Here is a 22115-nt window from a genome sequence, read left to right on the forward strand (position 1 = left end):
CTGAGTGAAAAATTTGGCCTCCATCTGTAAGAGCAGCTCTTCATGTGGCGCCAGAGAGGGATGGTAAGAAATACAGTGGCAGTGAGAGGAGCGAGAGAGGTGGGCGTAATTGTATCAGAAAGTGAGGTTAACCACATACATATTCAATGGGTGAGCTAAACCACCCTACTGGAGAGAGAATTTAAATGAAGAGAAAGGGTACGAGGCTCAAAACCACTCATCCTACAAGCTCTACAGGGTTCTGTTGTCTCTCTGCCTTTGGTCCAAGACTGCAATATCTCAACTATTATTTGATGGATGTTTTGTACAGACATTCATAGTGCCCAGAGGATGAATCATGCTGACGTCGGTGATCCCCTGACCTTCCCTAGGGCACCATCAGCAGGTTAAAGTTTTCACTTATTGTTTTTTTTGTAATAACTTCAGTGCCCCTTTTCATCTAGCACCATTTACATTTATTAATTTAGCTGATGCTTTTATCCAAAGCAACTTACAATTGCTATACACATCAGAGGTCGCACACCTGTGGGGAATTGAACCCGGGTCTCTCACATCAAAGGCATGTGTCTTATCCATTGCGCCAGCACCATCACTAGCACCATCATTAGATGCCCCTTTTCAGATGAAAAGGGGCAACTAAACTAAAATTTGTCCAATACTTTGACTTGTGACCAAAATCTTGCAAAACGAATGTCATTCCCATCATCCTCAGCTATACTTAGTGCTATTAGCAAATGTTAGCTTGCTAACATGCTAAAGATGGTGAACATAGTAAACATTGCTAAAGATCAGCATGTAAGCATTGTCATTGTGAGCATGTAAGCATGCTGACATTAGCATTTAGCTGTAAGCCTCAGTATCTGATATCCAGTATTCATTGCAAATATCCCTGCTAGCTTCATATTCATCAGCAAAAGAAAGGTTACTTTGCAAGGTTTGCTTTCTCATATCAGTCTTTATTAGGTTAAAACAGTACAGTGTTCATTTAATCCTACCAAAAAGTGAAGACAAAGGCAGAATTTATGAGCTTATTAAATGTAGACATTTTTAGATCATCAAGTCATTCATTCAACCTGTATCACATGATTAAAGAGTTAGTCAATCTTTCATTGGAGAAAATGGCTATACCTCATCCATTTTAGCTTCAGTGATGTATTGTCTTGTCTGCTCAGTAAAACGTCATGAGTTATTTAGTGCACCAAAGAGCAGGAGTGTTGACCAGATATATGTAGCAGGTATAGGTTGTTCCTAAACTCCTTCTGAGTTTTTTGTTATTTTGTACTTCAGAAACATCATCATTCACTCAGTAAAACTTAAAGGTCCAGTGTGTAATATTTAGGAGAATCTATTGACAGAAATGCAATATAATATTCATAACTATGTTTTCAGTGGTGTATAAAGACCTTAAATAATGAACTGATATGTTGTTATCTTAGAATGAGCCATTTCTATCTACATCACCATGGATCCTTTTACATGGACATCGCCATGTTGTGGCGCCATGTTTCTACACTATAGTGTCTGCTCGCTGCGACTGATGGTGCATTAATGTAGGCTCGGAATTATCATAATCTTTTTTTTCTCCTTAAATCTTTATTGCAAAAAGAGAAATAAAGTGTACATGGGACATGATACTGAACTTTGATCCGAGTAAAATCACATTGTGATTACAAACATTTGTAATATGGTTAGTTTGCTGTCAATGTAGAATGAGCTTGATGTCTGCGTGTTGTTTAAATGCTCTGATCATTCTAATCCTACACATTTTTGGAGTATCCTTCATGTTGATTCCACATTCTGACTTAAGAGCACATGAACACACACTGAAGTTGAAAACGACTTCCCAACTCCTGAAATGGGACCATCCGATGTGAATGCACTGTGAACCGCTGGTTGCAATTCGCAATCCTCACCACTAGATGCCACTAAAACTTAAGTGCACTTCTGCGTCAAATCGACAGTGTAGCCTCTGCGTAGCCCCCAACCCTTCGCGGTCACCTACGCCGTAGCCTGACATGCACCTCCTCAAAAATGTAACTACACATCGAGGCGACGCGCACCGTAAGAACTGTGATTGGTCAGCTGGGTAGCCTCGCAATGCCTCCGAGCTGACACGAAGTGCCCCGTGCTTTAAAGTAACTTTTACTAGCGGCCAAACCAGCGGCTGTAACACAGCGGATTAATGTATTTGACCGTCACAACCCGAGCAAAATGACTCGTTTCGCTATCAGAATGTGATCCATTCAGTCGATAACATTTGAAGAGGCTACCGGGCGCACGCATACAATTTTTCCCCCATTCATGTTAGCGGAGGGCTAAACCAGAAGTAAGCCTGCTTGGCTGGCAAAAGTCAACACAGTGGACGCTGTAGCACTACAGCCGACTAGCGTTTGGGGGTGTTATTGCAGAATGACAGAGACACCGACGCACAAGTATAAATGCAAGGCTACGTGCATAGCCTACGGCGTAGCTACGCACATAGACCCTACGCAGAAGTATAAATCAAGCTTTAGCACACGGAACATTTAAAAGAGACCTATTAGACTGCTTTTCCAGTCCTATATTGTAGTTCTGTGACTCCTGTATGGCAGCTTTCCATGATTCATCTTATACTGGCTTCATTTCAGCCTCTGTCTGAAACAAGCTGTAGATGCTCCTGTCTCTTTAAGCCCCCCCCTCAAAGCCCACTGTCTTCTGATTGGCCAAGACCTGAAGCATGTTACCAGGCTGTTGTTGTTGCTGAGCAGCACAGGCAGACTGAGCGTTGCTGTGCCCTTGCTGTGCGGAGCAAATGACCATATATGGAACACCGGCTCGGTCTAGCTCCGTGTGTCGTAGAATAGAGCCGTTGGGAGAAAAAGCTGTTGAAAACAAAGCGTTCAGAACAGGAGGAAATCTAAGGTTTTTGCTCACAATGATTTCTTTTAAATACTTTAACCTCCATTATTTTCAGCTTTGGCCATGTTTAACATGAACATCCAACATTGCAACATTGTAGATAAGTCATAAAATATGGAAACGCATAACAGGTCTTCTTTAAGCCACATAAACAAGTTGTTAAGAATGCCGTCACTTGTGGATATGGTGAACTATAGTGAGTTGCGTTTCTGTCCACCTGATGAAAAGTCCAGTGTGCACGCTCTTTTGGTTCTGTTTTTGGTCTCTATCAATTGCAAAAGGGATATATCTGGCTCTTGAGCTGCTAAACGCTCCACTGTTTACCATGGTTGCTCACTACGTCTGTCTGCTAGTTGTTGCTGAGCAGGTGGAGCTTTTTTGTTGAAAACAGATGCCTGCTGATGCTGAGAATTCTATGACAGCGGTGAACCAAAACAGTAAAGTTGTGGGTCAGATATCTAAACAATGAATATTAAGTTGCGTAAAGTCAAGGACAGGGGGTTGCAGATTCAGGTGATAATTGTCATCACTACAAGCCACCCCTTTCACATTATCACTTTGTTTTTTTACATTGTCATTTGAAACATTATAGCCACTATGAAGTTATCTGATTTTCAAGTGTGTGCATATAGTGTCAAAAACTCACTAGCAGTCATGCAGGTTTTTACTCCCAACAAGAATTAAGTGGTTTGAACAGTATAACTGTCTTGCTGACCAACTAGCTGATCTTGCTATCCTTCAAGCCTTTCCACTAGCAGGGCTGAAAAAGATAATTTTTGGTGAAGCTGAACAGAAAAAAGTGTTGACAGAAGACAAAAAGAATAGGAAAGCACAAGGTGGCGTGGGAGGTAGCAGGTGCTAATTGAAAACCATCTTGCAGAAAGCACAGAATGCCATTTTGCCACAGCTGCAGCATTTTGTTTTTTTCACTCCCTTATTTGGCTCCAAATGGTACGAGCCATGCACTCGACAGGCTGACTAATCGCTCTACACAGGCTTGGATGCAGGCGTGTGGATTTACTAGGCCAATTAGCCAAGCACAGAGACTCCTTGTGATGAGAAGAGTCATGATCCCTGTCTCAGAGGAGTGCCATTAATCAGCAATAAAGGGACTCAAGCAACACTACGGTTTACTGACTGTTTACTACTTACAATAGCCAGGTTTTAAGGCCCAAGCCTCTTGACCTCAATACAGCATGACAGTGTTTCTCTGGAGCTCTGCAGTTTTTGTGTTACGAAAATACACTTCTGGACGGCTTAAGAGGGGGACAGAGGATGAGAGGGGTGTGTGTGTGTGTGTGTGTGTGTGTGTGTGTGTGTGTGTGTTTTTAGGTCTCATCTTTGACGAGACTGTGAGTTTCCTCCTAGCATTTGCATCTGGATGAGGGCATGTGATGCGCATGTCTATGTACAGTATGTGCAAGTGTCAATGCATGCCTTTACTGTGTGTTTGTGTGTGTCTGCAATTGTCTACTTTGCTGCAGTGGAGTAAAAGGATTTATTTCCCCAGGCCACCTTTTGTAATTTACCTTTTCTTTGTCATGTTTTTCGTTTCCTTCCTTTGCTTTCCTGTCACCCACTTCCTCCATATTCCTTTCTTCCTCCTAAGTGTGTTATTATTAAACCACTGTGTTATCTGATTTTATATTGTACTAAACCAATCTCAGACACCTAACAGAAAATCTGGGTGTAAATCAACTTATTTACTGTCAAACTAATTTGTGAATGTTGTTATTCACGATGTACTGGTGCTTCATGCTCGCAAAGGGCTACGGTGATTCATTCATCTTAATTTAGGTATTGTGTTTCTTCATCTGACTTCAGGTGGATGTGTTAAGTCTCCCATCACAGAGGTAGAAATGTGATTCATACTACACCATAAATTCATTATGATTCATGCGGCTCAACCAAAGCACCGCTGCAAAAAAAAATTGTCAGGTGTAGCTGTTATTAAAGCTGACGTTTTGAGACATTTTTCTGCTTACAAAACGTAATTGATTCAGGTGTCATGTTTGTACATCAGACACGTTCACCAGATCTAATGCGCTAGTCTCTGATCAGCAGAAGATCTTTGATATTTTTTAGCGAAAAACAGCTACCAGTTGTAATATTTATGTTGAAGTTCAGAATGAAATGAATATCAAGCAAGGCTTTGATCTGACAATTAGTTTAGTTCCAGTTGAAAGGAGTTCTTCTATATTAGTATGTTTCTGTGCACCGTGCAACAGTTATAATAAGAGTGAACTGTGAAACGAGTCTTAATTTTGTTTTTTCATGCCGGTTGTCCAACAGAGCATCTGAAATGTTGCTGGTTCTTGTTGTGACAGCGTTAGGTTCTTGGTCTTGAAGACAACATTTTCAAAAGTTTGAATTTTTCACATGATATATTTCTGTCTGTGCTGTTTTGTCTTATGGACTGGTTTGAAGTAGGGGTTGGTCTCAGTTTTCTCGCACTTTAATTACACCAATTACGATTTAGCAACATATGAATCAAAATAAAGTGGGATTGATCACTTATATCCCCAGCCCACCGTCAGGGAAATCTGATCAAACAAGCGTCCAGAAGAAGCAGATTAGTTTTTGAGTGTTTTTAAGATTATGTAAGGCTATGTAACTTTTTATAGCAGCCACTATGTCCACAATAGCATGATGATAGTACATTACATGTTCCTTCATTGTACAATATTCTTGTAATTCAGTTATTTTAAAGACATCATCAACTGGTCATACCAGTCAGCGCAAGGCTGTAGCAGCACACCCCATCTGAGTGTACTGAATTGAAAAAGGGTGCGTGTTTGATTGCTAATAGTTCAACTTAAAATTTTTAAGAGGAACATTGTTATTTAATTTTTCCAAAGGTGTGTATATATATCGTTGCTTTAATGTTACAGAAAAAAACACTTTAAAACCAAGTTTTCAGGAGTATCAGCAGTTGGCATTATAGCCCTTCAGCAGTATGTCTGCCTGTAGCTTCAGGTTATGGCCAGTAATGGAGAATAGAGCCCAGTTATAATCCATACGTTTAATATCAAATTTGTAAATGGGTTTGCTTAGTGTTGGGCTATACTGCATTATAATTGTGTGTTATTTAAAGCACATTTTTATATAAAAAATGTTTTCTACCACAGCAGTCAGTTTTGATCAAGGTGACTGCTTTTGGCCTCTCTTTCTCTCAGACAAGAGACAAATAAAAAATCAACAAAACCTGTGAGAGAATTTATGGGGGGGGGGAGAAGTATGTTATTTATGTTTCAAAATGTCCTGAGACAAATTTAGCCTCGACTTCACTGGTTCCAAACAAATTAGTCTAGGACATGCACTGCCCAAGGACTGGAAGATGCTCAGATGTTGATGTGTGGTATCAGCCTGTCCCCAGGCACCAAACTTGAACTTGGCTGTGACCTTTGCCTTTAGCCTGGCCGTTCTGTGTGTGTGTGTGTGTGTGTGTGTGTGTGTGTGTGTGTGTGCTGCGCACATAGAAGCAAGAGTCATAGTAAGGAAAACCATTACCTTAGGCGAATGACTGTGTTATTGCATGTATGCATATTCAGGTGTTTTATTTTTCTATTTACATGTGGGTGTTTTTGCATGTGTCCATGCTAACACCTCCCTTTGATAGCTATTGTACAGTCTAATTTGGTCCTGTCTGTGTGCAGCAGTGTCAGCCTGACAGCGTCTGTATGGACCACAGCTAGCCAGCCTCATTACATTACTACCACTGTAACACTTGATATGCAGGCACATGGGGGCTCTGAGCCAGTAACTGAGACGATGAGGAGACAAGAGAACCAGACGTAGTGAGTCTACGTCTTATGTGTACTCACTCGTGTGTATGCCTTGTTGTACAGAGGTAAAGCATAAGTAGTGAATGAATGTATGTCTGTTAAAATGAGCGTCTGTGTGCATTTATCTGGCATATGCCTGTGTGTGCAAACACATGACAGAAAATGTGTGCACTCAAAATCATAAACACGTATTCACATGCATATATGTGTATGCTTAAAACTGTGTATTTGTGTGGGTCTGCGTCTGTTCTGTCATGTTTAATTCATGAGGCAGGATCACTATTTCCCCTGTGTGACTCAGAGGTGTCTGGCAGCCAAACACTCCCACCTGTAGTTTGGAATAATTGATCCAGTGCCCCTGTGGCCATTTTTTAATACAAACACTATTGGTGCTGCAAAGAATGTGTTCATCTGTGCGAGTGTGTGTGTGTGCATGCTTTTTACCTGATAATGCATGTATTCATGTGTATGTCTATATATGCCTATTTCCTTGCATACTTTTGTATGTTTTCCAGGGGTGTAAGGAAGCTAATGAAATAATGCAGAAGGTTTGGGAAAAAATGACTTATTACTTAAACCACACTAACTGCTATCAGCTCTGCGAGGCTGTATTTAGGCACACTGGCGCATTGAGCTAAATACTAACATCAGCATGCTAACAGGCTCACATTAATATGTAAGGATGCACCGAATGTTTGGCCACTGAAATTAATCGGCCGAAAATAGCAAAAAAAAGAGAGCGACGCATTTTAAAGTGTCCGAGAAAGACTGTTCTGCTGAATTGTCTCCTAGCACATCCACTCCGTTTGTCTTCTTAGAAAAGGCAACAAACGGTCTGTGAATGTTTCTGTCACTTGTTTCTGAGAAGGCGATTAAGCTAGCCGCGCCTAAATTTGGAGTGGACATGTATTCAAGCCTTTATGATAACTGAAATGGACCAGTGCGAGCTGACAGGCAGGTTAGCGACTTTATCCTGTCATTTTCTCTCTTTACAAAGACAAGTGTTGCAGACTGTCCTACCTGAAGAGAGGCTATGAAGTCTTCATTTTGTGCAATACCAAAACCACATACAACATTATTTATCAAATTGGGTCAGATTTGATGAATTTAGCGCGAGGAGATACGTGTCAACATAAGTGTCTATACAGTATGGAAATAAGATTAATTGGATTATATTCACAGAAAGTATAAAACATATCCGGTAAAGTAAATTACATGTGTCCATTTACTTTTAATGTACACATGTAATTTACTTTACCGGACCCTCTCGGGCCTCGGACCCACCCCCCATAGTCTCTCCAAATCCTGTGGGAAACACTGAGTAAAAAGCACATTTTGACTATTTAATTTATGCAGTGATGAAAAAAAAATATAATCCAAAATAAATGGGAAATGTGAATGTACTTGTTCGGTATTCAGTGTTCAGCAATTTCTTTTACTATATTCGGTTTCGGCTACGCCAAGAATTTTCATTTCGGTGCATCCCTATTAATATGTTGCTGTTCAGCAGGTATAATGTTTACCATGTTGTACCATCTTAGTTAAGCGTGTTAGCATATTAACACTTGCTAATTAGCACTAAGCAGCACTAAGACAACTTTGACATGGTTTGCTCACCTGGTAGAGCATGCGCCCCATGTACATGCCAGGGGTTCGAGTCCATACTGCTTCCCTTTGCTACGTGTCATCCCCTCTCTCTCTCCCCCATTTTCAGATGCTATGCACTGTACTACCTCTCTCAAATAAAGGCACAAAAAATGCCCCCAAAAATATCTTTTTAAAAAAACTGACCTGCTGGCTGCGCTAGAAGAAAAGTCAGAGGATCACCAACGTCATTAGAATGCATCCTCTGGGCACCATGAATATCTGTAACAAATTCCATGGTAGTCGACCCAATTGTTGTTGAGATATGTCAGTCTGAGCCACAGATTTCAGCCTCATTGTGGTGCTCAAGGAAAAGTCAGGGGATCAAGTCAGTAGGATTCTGTGGAATGAATTGTCAATAGGGGTGCAACAACTAATTGACGTAGTCGACAAAAATCAATTATTAAATTTGTTGCCAACAAATTTAATAATCGATTTGTTCATGACGTCATCGGGCCGTAGCGACACCGTCAGCTTAACGAAGTAAAGTCATATGAACAGTAAAGTTACTAAAACAACATCAGAGCTGCAGTAACACCTTCACAACCTAAAACCTCCAGTGTGTGGTAGCATTTCACTCTTCACTCAGCCAGAAAGGTTGTGAACTGCAGCAAAGCTGAGCTCTCCTGGAAACACCGGAGCATCTGAAGAGGAGGCTCTTAACATCGTGTCTCTGTGGATGATGACGACTCGTCTCGGTAAGCTAGTTAGCGAGCTAGCTTCACGTTAAAGCTGTGTTACTTCACGTTATGAGCTGAAACACTTTCTATACATTTGGTCAATTTTATTGTTTGTTACAGTAATGGTGCTGTGAGTAGCACATAATTATGATACACAACGGCCGCGTTCACATTCCAGATGTGCCCTAACTTTACAATTATAAACGATGCATCGCTCATGGCGACGTTCCCAGCTGGAGAACTTGTTGCACCGGACAATTTCATACTTTCTAAAGAAGAGAAAACAGTTCTCCTGTTTGTGCGTGAGGCGGCGGCTAATCTGCCTCAATCTCCCTTAAAAAATCAGAGTTTTGTTGTTGAGTTAGGGGAAACTATTTAAATGTTGTGAAAAGCGCTAAAAAAAAATATATGGAGACATTGTCTGTGCTTGCAGTAACAAGCTATTCAGTCATTCATAATCAAACACAGATCTCTTAGGACAGGGAGTCAAGGGGATAACTACCATCGCCTGTCAACCTGCACCGCTGTGTGGAAGGAGACTGAGGAGGTGGGGTTTCGACAACATAAGCGCCTTGACGCAACCTGATAAGGCCAGATTCACCTTGAACTCCTCCCACCTTCTCTCAACCAGTCAGATGTGATGAGGTTCGCATTCTGTACATAAACGCACAGTAGTTCAGGAGGCTTGTGAGGATTATTTTGTGTTGCTGCTTTGTCAAAAACTGAGCAGCATCCCTACTGTACTGAACGTCTCCTGAAGGGATTTCTACCCTGATGTCTACAATTCCCCAGTCCCATGTAGAAAATTGTTTAATTCCTTATATATGCACATACAAACAATCAAATACACACACACATGCATATTCATACGGCAGGATATTGCGGTGATGAAGATAATTGCTAGACACAAACAGAATTCTAGGGAAGTTTTGGTGATTGTGTACGCTTATGTTTATGATTATGTTTATTTTTTTAAGAAGGGACAATGCACATGGATTAACATGAGCCACACAGGCTAATTTTGATCTGCAGCCCCTGCAGGGCAATGGCAGAAAAAAAAAAGATTAAAAAAATCCTACAAGAGCAAATAAGCAGAGACACAAGGAGGAAGATTATTTTTTATTATGTTTCTCTTCTCTGTTCTCATCATCATATCTGATCTCTTTCTGTCTGTTAATTTCTGCTCTATTCTTTACCACATCCCACACTCTTCTTCTCTTTTCTTTTTCCCTGTAATATAGTCCATCAGTGGTCTTTGTGAACAGCTTTATTGTTGCTTTCAAGGTCACACAACATTGTGTTTGTGCCCCTACTGTGAGACTTTGTCCTCTATGTGCCCATAGCATGGATAATTGAATGTATGTGGTGAAATTGAGTTTCCAGGCTTTTGTTGTAGCTGCAGCTCCGTTCATTTCCTCCATATGCAGGTAAACACAGCTTGCCGGTATACATCACACATATTTCATCTCCCAAGGGTTGTGGGAAAGGGACAGAGACTTATATTGTGATATACCGAGGCAATATAATCTGCTACAGTGCTGCCACAGTGTGCATCTGTGAGCCAACCTGCCATTACTTGGACAAGGTTTTCCCATCATAGAGAAATTTGAAGAGAATTTATAGATTTAATGAACTGGAGAAGAAACTTTTCTTACAGTATAGACCTAAAGCAGCTGTCCTCAACAGACACTGTAAGAAGTACCCATAATAATTCATGGATAAATGCAGACTGATTTACATTCCTGCTTTAACCACATTAAACATTCATTTTTGATGCCATTTTAAACACATCTGCTGGTTGGAGAGTGATTTGTTAAATGGTAGGAGCCACAGCAGCAGATTGACTTGGAAAACTGTCTGTTTCCCAATAAAAATTCTCCAAAACTCACCTTTCACTGCCTCATTTGAATGAACCTCCCACCTGTTTGCACCTCTCCTCCCACCTCTACACCACGAAATTGGGTCCAAAGTCCTATATGGGAGAGTAATGAGACCAATTAGAAGTGTCTAACAACATTTATTGAGGTTAAGAGAAGGACTTTGTCAATCAGATTGGAGCAAGGGGGCTGGAAAATAACAGCATAAAAAATAATTATCCTCAAACATGGTACCTAATGAAATGCAGGAAAAATACAAGGAAAATATGACAACCAGAGAGGCCACTGTCATTGTGTCCCTCTGACTGTGGTCACTGGCCATCAATCTCCACCAGTCTTAAGAGAGAGCTGGTGGTCATGGGTCATGTGACCTGGAGCTCTGGGAATCTCAGACCTGTCATTCACTGCAGTGAGTTCAGAGGTCGCACAATTGAAGTCAGAGACTTCTGGTAGGATATAAAACATGTATGAAGCAGTGTTTATGCCTCTATGGTGATACTGACCAGGAACAATACATTTATACACACAAGTAGCATATCTGCTCACAGCATGGGCATAATAGAGCTACTAACTGGACTTATTTACTGCTTTAATTAAATCATGTATGTCCCAGTGAGAGAGCAGAATGGTATTGGAAGTGATAAGGACAGTAAACAAGAAACGGATATAGTTTCTCTTTGAACTTTATAAAAATTTGATGAGAACCGCTGTGTGTAGGATACAGTACTTCTATAGGCCCACTGTACGCTTCTCTCTATGGTTACGTATCTTTCAGCTTGTTCCACCTCACTTAAAAAGGGATAGCTCTTCACTCATCATTCACTGTTGTCTCACATGCACGCTTCCCTGAGATATCTCTTTGTGCTTACACATGGACGCGTGTATCAGTGTTTATTTATAGCGTCCATTGGCAAGGTGCAGAGAGGTGCAGAGGAAATGTCTTCCCTCACTTCTCCACCACAGTGGGGTTCAGGACACACTGTTCCAGCCCTGGCCAGAATGTAGCCTAAAAATAACCAAGAGAGGAAAACACACCACCCTCACCCTCTCCACCCCTCTCCTCTCCTTCTCTGTCATTTTTCTTGCCTGAAATGACTAACAATCTGCAGAAAGACCACAGGGCCATAACAAGGGGAGAAACACAGCATTTTACACCATCAGAAGCCTGCTTGGGAGGAAGCTTGTTTGTGTTTAAATAAAGTGTATGGCTTAATGTGATGAAGAATTTGTGTATAATGTTGACAAAGCTGTCACCTAACTAAGACTTAGACTCAAACCTAAGTTGTTTGAAGAGGTAAAAACATTTCTGTCTCCCTTCCAAAACATCTCACAGCAACCCTAAACCCCTTGTTCCGTCCCTCTCCACCTATTCCTCGGTCCTCTCGCACACTTCTATCTTTTCCTATTGTGGATCTCAGATCAAAGCCTCAGTTTTCTTTTGTTTTCACATGCACTCTGGGGGGGGGGATCAATTGAATGCGTCTGGAAGGTATTGGGTTGGTCCTGCAGGTGTCCTGCCTTCTCCCTTTTCTCCACCACAGGCTTTTCATCTGGGCAACAGCACAGTGGCTCGGTAGATTACCAATTTCACGAGAATGGACGGAGCTAAAGCCACACTCTAAAGGATCAGTAGTGAAGAGACAGGGATGTAGAAGGAGAGCTGTAGAAATGCCACCATAGTGTATATTAGTGTGAAAACATTTCCCCCTATAGAGAGACACACACACACACACACACACACACACACACACACACACACACACACACACACACACACACACACACACACACACACACTTATGAATACAAACATAGGATGTAATGTGATTTCCACCTTCTCACAAGAAATCGTTTGTGTTGTGTAAGCTGCTTTGTAATGCAGAAGCACCTTATCTCTGTCCTTATGCAATTAGGCTGGTGAAACAAAGCCCACAGTAATTAATCATAATATCCCTGACGATACAGTATGTCAGTGCGTCACCTCTGCTCCTGCCGCTTCACACAGCTCTCCCTGAGAGGGCCAAACCATCTGGAGACATCTATACTTCTTACTACGGAGTTTCCCAGTCAGACCCCTGTGCCTGAGTCATACGAAAGATTTATCATAGTAGCATTAAAACCACCAAGAAAAGCACTCTTAATTAGGTGCTTCTTCATGTTTCTTTACATGCGTTTCTTCCTCTCTTTTTTTCTCTCATCGTCCGTCGAACAAAATGCAACTCCCTATAACATAAATCATTACATATTAGGTTGAGGACTTTTTTTATGGTTAGGGTAAGTCTCCAGGAAATGAATGTAAGGTAATGTTGGAAATGCAACTGTGTGTGCCTGTATGCACATGAATGTTGACGCCAGGGATTATAGTCACAGAGAAACACTGTCTCTCTCTTGTGTAAGTCTGAGTAAGCCACACACACACACACACACACACACACACACACACACACACACACACACACACACACACACACACACACACACACACACCAAAACTCGATTTATCCCACATCCACTATACCGAGCTTAACGGCCCTTCTTCACCTCTAAACCGAGATCAGTGTCAAGTCCGTCTGCTCGGCTCCACACTGCAGTACCAGCAGATACTCAAGCTGGTCTGAGATCAGCACTAGACACAGGCGGGTGATGGACGAGTGGGCTGAGGGTGTGAGGAGTGCTGATGGATGGGGGGAGCGGATAGCGGATGAACCACGGACGTCATTACGCTCGTGGTTCACATATTGTAAGTAGGCTGTGTGGAGGAAAAGAGAAACCTGATGGTTGCACTCAAAATTAATCCTGCTGAGTAAAATTGTGTGTTGCGGAGGATGAAAATACACACAGTAGATATGTAGTGTTTTGTACTCCTCCTTTGCATGTAAGCAAAGGTTTTCTTAATTTTGTTGGCAGCAGAGTGGGCAGCATGTGGGCTGAGAGGATGGAAAAGTTTGAATATTCAGTGGGAATGAATGAGGTCAACGCCTAAACAACTGCTAATACTCTGACAGATAGAAAATCAAATTTTTCAAAAAACTCAAAAAAATAAGGAGTCACTTCAACAGTGGTTGTGTTCCCTCTGTCTGGGTTTTTCCTCAAGCTTTTGAATTAATTTAAAAAATCATTAGCTGCTTTTGGGAGTGCACAGAAAAATTGATTACCTTTGCATCTGTTTGGAGTCCTAAGAGGCCCTGTAATGTCATGTAATGGTGTTTTGCCAGGGTTGGGGTTAGATTGCGTAGCTTTCATATCCTTTACTGGATCTACTTAAGTGTGGCTTTTATCATTTGAAAGTAACGAAATATGAAAAACTAAAATTCAAAGATTCAGTTTAAATCACTTTTTGTTCGATGCGGAGGCAGAAGCAGTTTTGAGTTTCAACATGTCAGTGTTCAGCATAATTAATGTAATGTGTATCTGATACACTGAAATAAAGCTGTAGCTTATATATTTTGACAACTTTATTTTTTACAAACTACTTGATCCAAATACTTGAAGTCCTGATTCAGAACTATGTTGATGAGCTTCAAATATTGATATGATAATCACTGAAGTTAAACTGGAAGACAGAGATGCTCACAAGTCTTTGAGCTAGAGCCCAATTCACGTCTCAAGTCTTTGAGCTAGAGTCCAAGACATACCTTTGTTATTACCATGGACATAAAGTGATGTTTATTTGCGTTATGTCTGTTTGACCCAGATGCAGCTGCAGACGTAAAGAGACTGGGCAATCAGTTTCCGGTGGACGATCACTTGTCAGCACGACACCTGTGTTTGGCCCCGCACAGCAGATATGGAGCCTAGTGTTACGTAGGCAGGTTATAGGTAACGTAGGGAGGGGAATAACAGAAAGCTCATTGTTCACGAATCCCGCAACTCGAGTCCAAGTCAAGTCTGAAGTCTTTTGAGGACGAGTCTCAAGTCCAGTCTGAAGTCACTGTGTGTGTGAGTCTCCAACTCGAGTCCCCATCTTTGCTGGAAGATTCTGACTTCTGAAACTTATGTGACTCAGATCTGCTGATTGTTTTACAACAAGTGAACTACAAAACTACTAGCAGTAACAGAGTGGTGTTAAGTGAGGCCTCTTTCTCTAACGAATGATATTTGGTGGTGTAGGCCTAATTTAAAAAAATGGCTGAAACTGAGAAGCCTGCCAAAATTACCTAGATGTTTTCTACCTTTCTCTTTGTTCAGAATATAGAGTGAAGACACATAAAACGTTCAATTAGATATTCAACTATCGGAACTCAGCTCTACTGTCACTAGGCTGACCCAGAAGTGGTTGATCAATGTATATGCTATAGTTATAACCAAGATTTGACTGAATGAGAAATGTCTCATTCTTCTAGCATTGTTGCTGTTATTTCACTGAGTTGAAATTTAATTAAACTCTGTAAACATTTTTCGTATGTTTGATCCAACATGAATTCTAGCTGTACACAGCTGCACAGCTGTGCTAATGACTATGCTAACATGCTATTTTGCAGGGGTAATGTTTCCCATGTTCACCATCTTAGTTTAGTGTGTTTCCATGCTAATATTTGCTTTTTAGCTCTAAACTCAAAGTATCCCCCTACTCTCCCACTCTGCCTCGTTTCCTCTTCATTACTGAAAAAGATGAATTCGTACTGTATGCTGCCACCGGCTCAGCACTGGGGGATATGTATCTCTGACACACAAACACAGGGAAAAGCTGTGAGTATTAGGGTTGGATTAGGATTAGGATGATGGAAACAATCATTATGCTGAAAATACTGATGATATCAATGCACATCTAAACGATGATCATAATTCTATCTGATTAAATGAGTATAATGATACAGTACAGCCTTTTGCACCGACAGTCGGAACCCCTGCTGTTTCTTGGACTTCTCAGGGAACTGATTTCTGTTGTTTAACCAATGGCCTTCAGATTGTTTGGCAAGTGTGATTTAGCTGGCAGAGTTGGAGACAAAAAACCCCCACACACAAATACGGTGGTGGGAGAGCACAAAGTGCACATGAACAAGCCGGCAGCTTGACAATGAGCGAAGCAGACAGATTGTGTGAGAATGAAAAAGAAGAAAGAATGAGGAATTTCAAATAATGGCAGGGGAAAATACTGTTGGGGACGCAGCGTGAGAGTCAGCATGTGATCTAGCTGTCACAGATGTCCACGGTTTGGCTTTTCCCTCCTGATCTGCGGCAGCATCCAAATGTAAATGTCGCTCACGTGAGAGCAGCGTCAGGTGTCATGTCAGCCATGTCACGCCGAGTGACAATTTGGTAGAGGCGGATTCCAGTTCGGTGGAAGACGACAATGCAGTCGGCATCCACCCAGCAGACTATAAAGAGCCGACCGCTGCAGAACACACAAGATCACGTAGTGACATTTTTTACGGGGGCGCGAGTGTGGGGGCGAACATGAACGCGATTCTGTTTGTCTGTGTTTGTTTGCGCGTCCATACAAGACAGGCTTGTCAAAATCACTTGGAGGTTGATTGATGATAATTTACATGCACATTCTATGGCTTACTGTTCTCTATTTGTCCCTCCATCTCCCAACCGTTTGTCAGATAACTTGAATAAAACATCAGCCAAATGAAAGATATCATACTATGTGTGTCTTGTGTATTTGTCTTTTTCCCTTAGGAAGCAGATTTTGTGGATGAATGCGCTTTATGTGCCTTGAAGAACAAGGTCATGATGTCAGAAATTGTTACTGTAAAACTGTCTTCTCTCTCTCTCTTCTGTCAGTGTGCTGTTTTGTGGTTCACAAACGGTGCCATGAGTTCGTCACCTTCTCCTGTCCTGGAGCCGACAAGGGTCCTGACACAGACGTAAGTTCTTCATACTTTATGCAAGACTTCTTTCACTTTCTTCCGTTCAGCTTTTTCAACCGTCTATCGGCAGTATCTGTCTTGTGTGGAGCGTTTCTCTGTTGCTGCATCAGCAACTATTTGCTTCCACACATCAGGCGTGATAACATCGTCCCTCATTAGCCTCCTCTTTTATCCCCAAGCCCATTTGACACTGTCGGGGCAGGTTGGTGGTGTTTTATCAGTGTTGGAGTCTGACCTCTGTGGTCACCTGGGATGCAGTATCTCTGTTTGGAGTGCAGTTGTGACCCTGCTGTAACAGTTGAACCTTAGTCTCCTCTTCCCTCCGGCCAGGAATGGGATCTGTCCTTGGTTAGATAAGAGACAGAGAGGTCAAGCAAGGCCGCAGCATTGCACTGATGTTTGTGCACATATGCAGAGGATAAGTCTCCTGTACTGTCCAACCAGTGGTGCTTGTTTCATCTCTACTGTACGACTGCAAATACAAAAAGCTAATTAGTCACTGGTGTTCTCGTGCTCTAGCTTCACCACACTGAAAGACTTACTAATGATTGTTCCCTTGCAACAATTAAGCCAATTAAAACGCACACACACATACAGCACAACCCATATCCTCTCATGTGTACACGAGCAAGAGCGTCAAAATCGCTGCCTTTAATGACTCCACTGTCTTATTTGATTAACTATAAAGACAATACTACATTTGTTCACTGCCTCCTCACTGTGATTTCCAAGCTCTTCTCATTAAATAACATCAGAAGTTTTTTTATAAAGTGTTCGGAAAAGACAGGAATGCAGTGCAGTTTAGTGAAGCTGTTGCATCCCAGGCAATCAAGAGGGCACTATTGTTTTACGCCGTGTTTTATCAACTTTTATCAAAACAGTCGCTCTGTATTGGCTTTTCTTCATCTGGCTTCTTTTTTTTTAAAGACTCATTAGTCTTGTCTCTCACCTTCCAAGACCCATTGTTCTGTATCAGTCCTGAGCTACCTTATTGTTATTCATCTCCTCAGCTCTATCTGTCCATCTTCCTGCCTAACTATTTCTCTCTGTCTTTCTGCTTCTTTCTTTAATCTCTTACTCACACACATACACACACACCTGCATTGCTGGCTTAAAGTGCCCATTGTGAATTTTGGTCTGCCTGTTTTTGCGCCCATTATCTACCGACCGCCTTTGGGACGGAGTGAATAGCGAGCCCTTTGGGAATGGACCTCTTTAAATTCCAAATTATGATACGGCCTAGCTCACACACACAAATTTCTTTTTAAAGCAAAGCACTTACTTGAATCTGGTCAGTTTTTATTTATTTTTTTTTTTACACATTTCTCAATTAAAACCATGTTTTTTAAAAGACAAAACAAAACTATACACTATACTGTCAACTTGCCTGTGATGCCACCACGTAAACCAATGGATGTGCAATGATACTAACTATAGAGCATGTGTAGCACTACAGTTTATGTAGATTGATTGAAGGCAGGTGTCATTGTAGTATCTTAAGGGCAGCTTTAAAGCTAAAAGGTAAGAAGTTTAAAAGGATAAGGCTGTCTAAAAAAAAAACAATTAATTAAGTATGCTAATAATCTATCAACTATCAGCTGGACATGTAGTCAAAATGTACATTGTTTAAGTTCTGAAATGGTTCTATAGCTAAAGAAGATGAGTTAACTGAACTTTCTTACTTTGTAATAAATCACAGCTAAAGATTATACGTTTTCAGGACTCAGTTCTCAGCAAGAGACTAGCTTGGTTTGTTGCCAAAAACACTTACAAACTGTAATAATTTATATTTATAAGTCTTCACAACTTGTAACCTTTTATTTGCGGAAAAAAGAATATAATATGGTTTTTAAAGTATTTTCACAAGTGTACCCTGTCCGTGTCTCCCAGCCCCAAGCTAATTGAGTCATACTGAAGACTAAGAAGAATGTGTACTTTTAAAGATTACAGATTAAGGTATAAGTACAAGTAATACATAAAGGGATAAGTAGGGTGGAGTAGAGAGTGCAATTGTTTGTTTGTGACAATGTTTTTAGCAGCAGATTATTACATATTTGTAGTGTTTGAGTTTTAATGGCAGCAGGATGATGTAGAGCGACTCAAAATAAACTACAGTGCCCATGTTCATTATTGTAATGAATAAACATGTTTCCCAGAGCAACCATTTGGCTCATTGGTGTTTGGATAACAATGAAGCTCTATGGCAAAATAATATAAGTCAGGCTTTGGCTGTAATTCATTAATTCATTCTTGGTTTTGATCATTTCATGGCAGTTGTTGTCAATAGGAAAAATATTAAATATCACGATTTATCCTTTAACTGGCACGCACATGTAGCACCGCAAGGATCAGTTAATTAATCGATCAGCTGGCCTCATAATGAATAAAGGTGACTCACAAACACCCATCCATCCCTCCTTCACATCATCAATCCATCTACACTCCTCCATCTCTGCCCCTCAGCTTCTGAATCAGTGTGGTGTCATGGCTCTCTGAAACTGGTTTAGGGCTCACACAAACACAGACACACACACACACACACACACACACCTTTGCACTGTGGGTTGTGAGTGACCCTCGTGCCAGCCTCGGTGCGCGAATGGCGTCATCTGTCCGGCAGATGCTTTGATCCGCTCACAGAACCACATGCAGAAGAGTGATAGAGATGTTCGAATTAGCATGCGAGTGAAAAGTGCTCTCTGTCTCTCTTCTCTTTCTGTTTTTCATTCAGCACATTGTGAGGCGTGGGTGGTAAATAGTGCTGTATTATCAGTCAAGGATCACTCTGGAACCAGTGAATGAAGGTGACTCATCCATAGAGAAACAATATAGTTTTCACAATCAGATTACATGATGCATTATAGGCCTAGATCTTTAACCAGATCAAGCCCTTTTAAAATCTTCCTTTTTTCCCCCTTTTTGTAACGTTACTTCATTTCAGTGACAGATTTGGTTGGTGTGACCGAGGAGATTATGCTTGACATGGGTATATTGCTGTTACTCTCCTTGGCAAATCCTCTTTCCAACCATCTGTCTTTTCATTAATAACACTACTGCAGAGCGTGTGCATGTGTTTAGATGATTTTTTTTTTCATCCAGCTCCATGTGTTTCATTTATCACATGTCTTTGCCTTACTGGACATTTTTACATATTTGTGGGATTAAGTAATTGGTGTGTTGTTGTGGATATTTATTATATACAATGTTTAAAAAAACATTTCAAGACTCACTTCTTGCCAAAAAAAAAAGAATTAAGATTCTGACCCAAGGCTGACCTGTGCATAATATTAAACTCTCAGCAATGTTACATGAACTAAACGGCACATCTTTGCCAGTTCCAGCAACCAACATGCTTTGGAAAAGGTCAAATTATTAACCCCAGTGATTGAATGCATGGGGGAAATCATTATTTTCATTATTAATTAATTTGCTGATTATTACTTACTCAATGAATCTATTAATTGTTTATCTATAAAATGTCAGAAAATACATGCATGACATCTTTAACTATAGCTGTTTTATCGACCAACACTCCAGAAGCCATCCTAATCGAGTAATCAATTGTTTCAGCTCTAGTAAAAAGTAGATTTCTAAAAAATGTATATGCAAACTCACAGTGACTTATCTTCATAAGGTAATTTGCTACACTCTAAACACCCTGACATGTTATGGATCATGGTCAAGTTATAGATATTATAAGTAATAAAATAATAAAGTATTAATAAAAAAAAATATGCATTGATTTAATGAACCAGCTGGTAATTCCCCTGGAAGAATCACAAGCAAGGATTTTTATGAGAACTTGTGTCAACCTGGGGAGGTTGGTAATAAGTTAGTCTTTAATCTCTACCACTGTTGTATACAGTCAGAAGTGCAGTAACGCGTTCAGCTTCTCAGTCTAATGTTAGTAGTTCCCTTTCCCATTACCACTGCCCTGATTTTTCTGAGAACCACACTGACACACTTGTACAAGTGAGCCTCATTATCAAGTAAGTTTCTACATAAACTACTACAGTCCCTCACCCCTTGACCCCCATGTTCCTCATTACAGCAGTCATCAGCGCCCAGGCCTGTTGACTCTGCTGAAACCTACACTGTTGACTTAATTGGTATGACGAGCAGAGTGAGAGGCATCATGTTGCTCCTGTGAAAGTGAGGATATCGGTGAGAAGACGAGAGGGAGAGGGAAGTAAGCAGAGATTTGCAAGGAGAAGATTACTGAATGGCTACATGGTTTATCCCTCTAAACAAAGCTTTATTTCTTTATATATGACATTTTCTTATACATTCACACATGTATATAGCGCCTACAGAAGGTAAAAATGGAATCTGTAATCCACTCTCAAATTAGAAATCACCCCCTAAAAATATGATTTTATTCCCACAAATAAAGTATATACCAGAGGTACAAGTCACAAGTAAGTCTCAAGTCTTTGCGCTCAAGTCCCAAGTCGAGACCAGTCGAGACATGCAAGTCGGAGTCAAGTCTCAACTCAAGACCAACAAGTCAGATCTCAAGTCCTAAACTTTCAGTTTCAAGTCCTAAACAAGTCATAATGTGCTCTTCACCAAATTTAACACCATTTCATATTTTTAGTTAAAAATGAAAAGAACTTTGAAAACTGAATAAAGCCATAACCTGTACAGAAAAAAGGCACAGTTTCACACAACAAATGTCATACATTTTTTGAATTAAATGAAGTGTGTGCGCTGCACAGTTTTTCTAATATCATAATTTATATTTGGGCTTGGGGAGGCCTATCAAGTCAGTTGGAGTCAAAAGGCTCAAGTCCAAGTGAACTCACGAGTCATAAATGTTAAAGTCAAAGTCGAGTTGCAAGTCTTTTTTGATTTTTGTCGAGTCTAAAGTCTTCATATTTGTGACTCGAGTCTAACTCGAGTCCAGGTCATGTGACCTGTCCACAACGCTGGTATATACTGTTGTTTTATCTTGCAAATATTCTTACAAACTTCCTTCATCCTTTTCTCACTGTAGAATAAATATTTAGTCAGGATTTTGATAAAGTCAAAGATTGTCACTATATATAAACTCAGCTTCGCTGGGATCATGGGTCTTACTCATTAACTAATTAGAGGGGCATGTTTTATTTCCATCAACACAGGAGGCATAATGTAGAACTAAACTGTTGGTGAGATTACCAGAAACTGTCCATGTTCAGAAAATGACATAAGGAAGAGCTTGTGGATGAGCTAAGACAGCACACTGAGACGTGTCTGGGTGTGTGTGGGTGACTTCAGCTAATTAACCAGCAGCACATGTGGCTGTGTGGTGATGAAAGGACAGTGGCTCTCTATGAAACTTTCTGAGTGGGAGGATTATACAGGGGGTGGACACAATATCACAAACACCTGTACAGCCGAATGCATAAGACTTCTACAATAAATACGGCTTTT

At 40.8% G+C, this 22115-nt stretch overlaps 1 protein-coding gene across 4 annotated transcripts in view; it reads left to right on the forward strand.

Annotated features, from left to right (window-relative positions):
- Positions 1–22115, forward strand: part of prkcab (protein kinase C, alpha, b) — a 110469-nt gene that overhangs the window by 21673 nt on the left and 66681 nt on the right. For 2 of the 4 annotated variants that reach the window (XM_046041882.1, XM_046041887.1), the window contains exon 3: positions 16615–16697. The exons of 1 other annotated variant lie outside the window; for it this stretch is intronic. In XM_046041882.1, coding sequence (XP_045897838.1) covers positions 16615–16697 — 83 coding nt within the window. Of the gene's footprint in view, positions 1–334; positions 386–16614; positions 16698–22115 lie in introns of those variants that run through there. One more of the 4 variants, XM_046041892.1, reaches the window with a different exon arrangement.

Source organism: Micropterus dolomieu, linkage group LG02 (assembly GCF_021292245.1).
Source record: "Micropterus dolomieu isolate WLL.071019.BEF.003 ecotype Adirondacks linkage group LG02, ASM2129224v1, whole genome shotgun sequence".
Lineage (NCBI taxonomy): Eukaryota > Metazoa > Chordata > Actinopteri > Centrarchiformes > Centrarchidae > Micropterus > Micropterus dolomieu.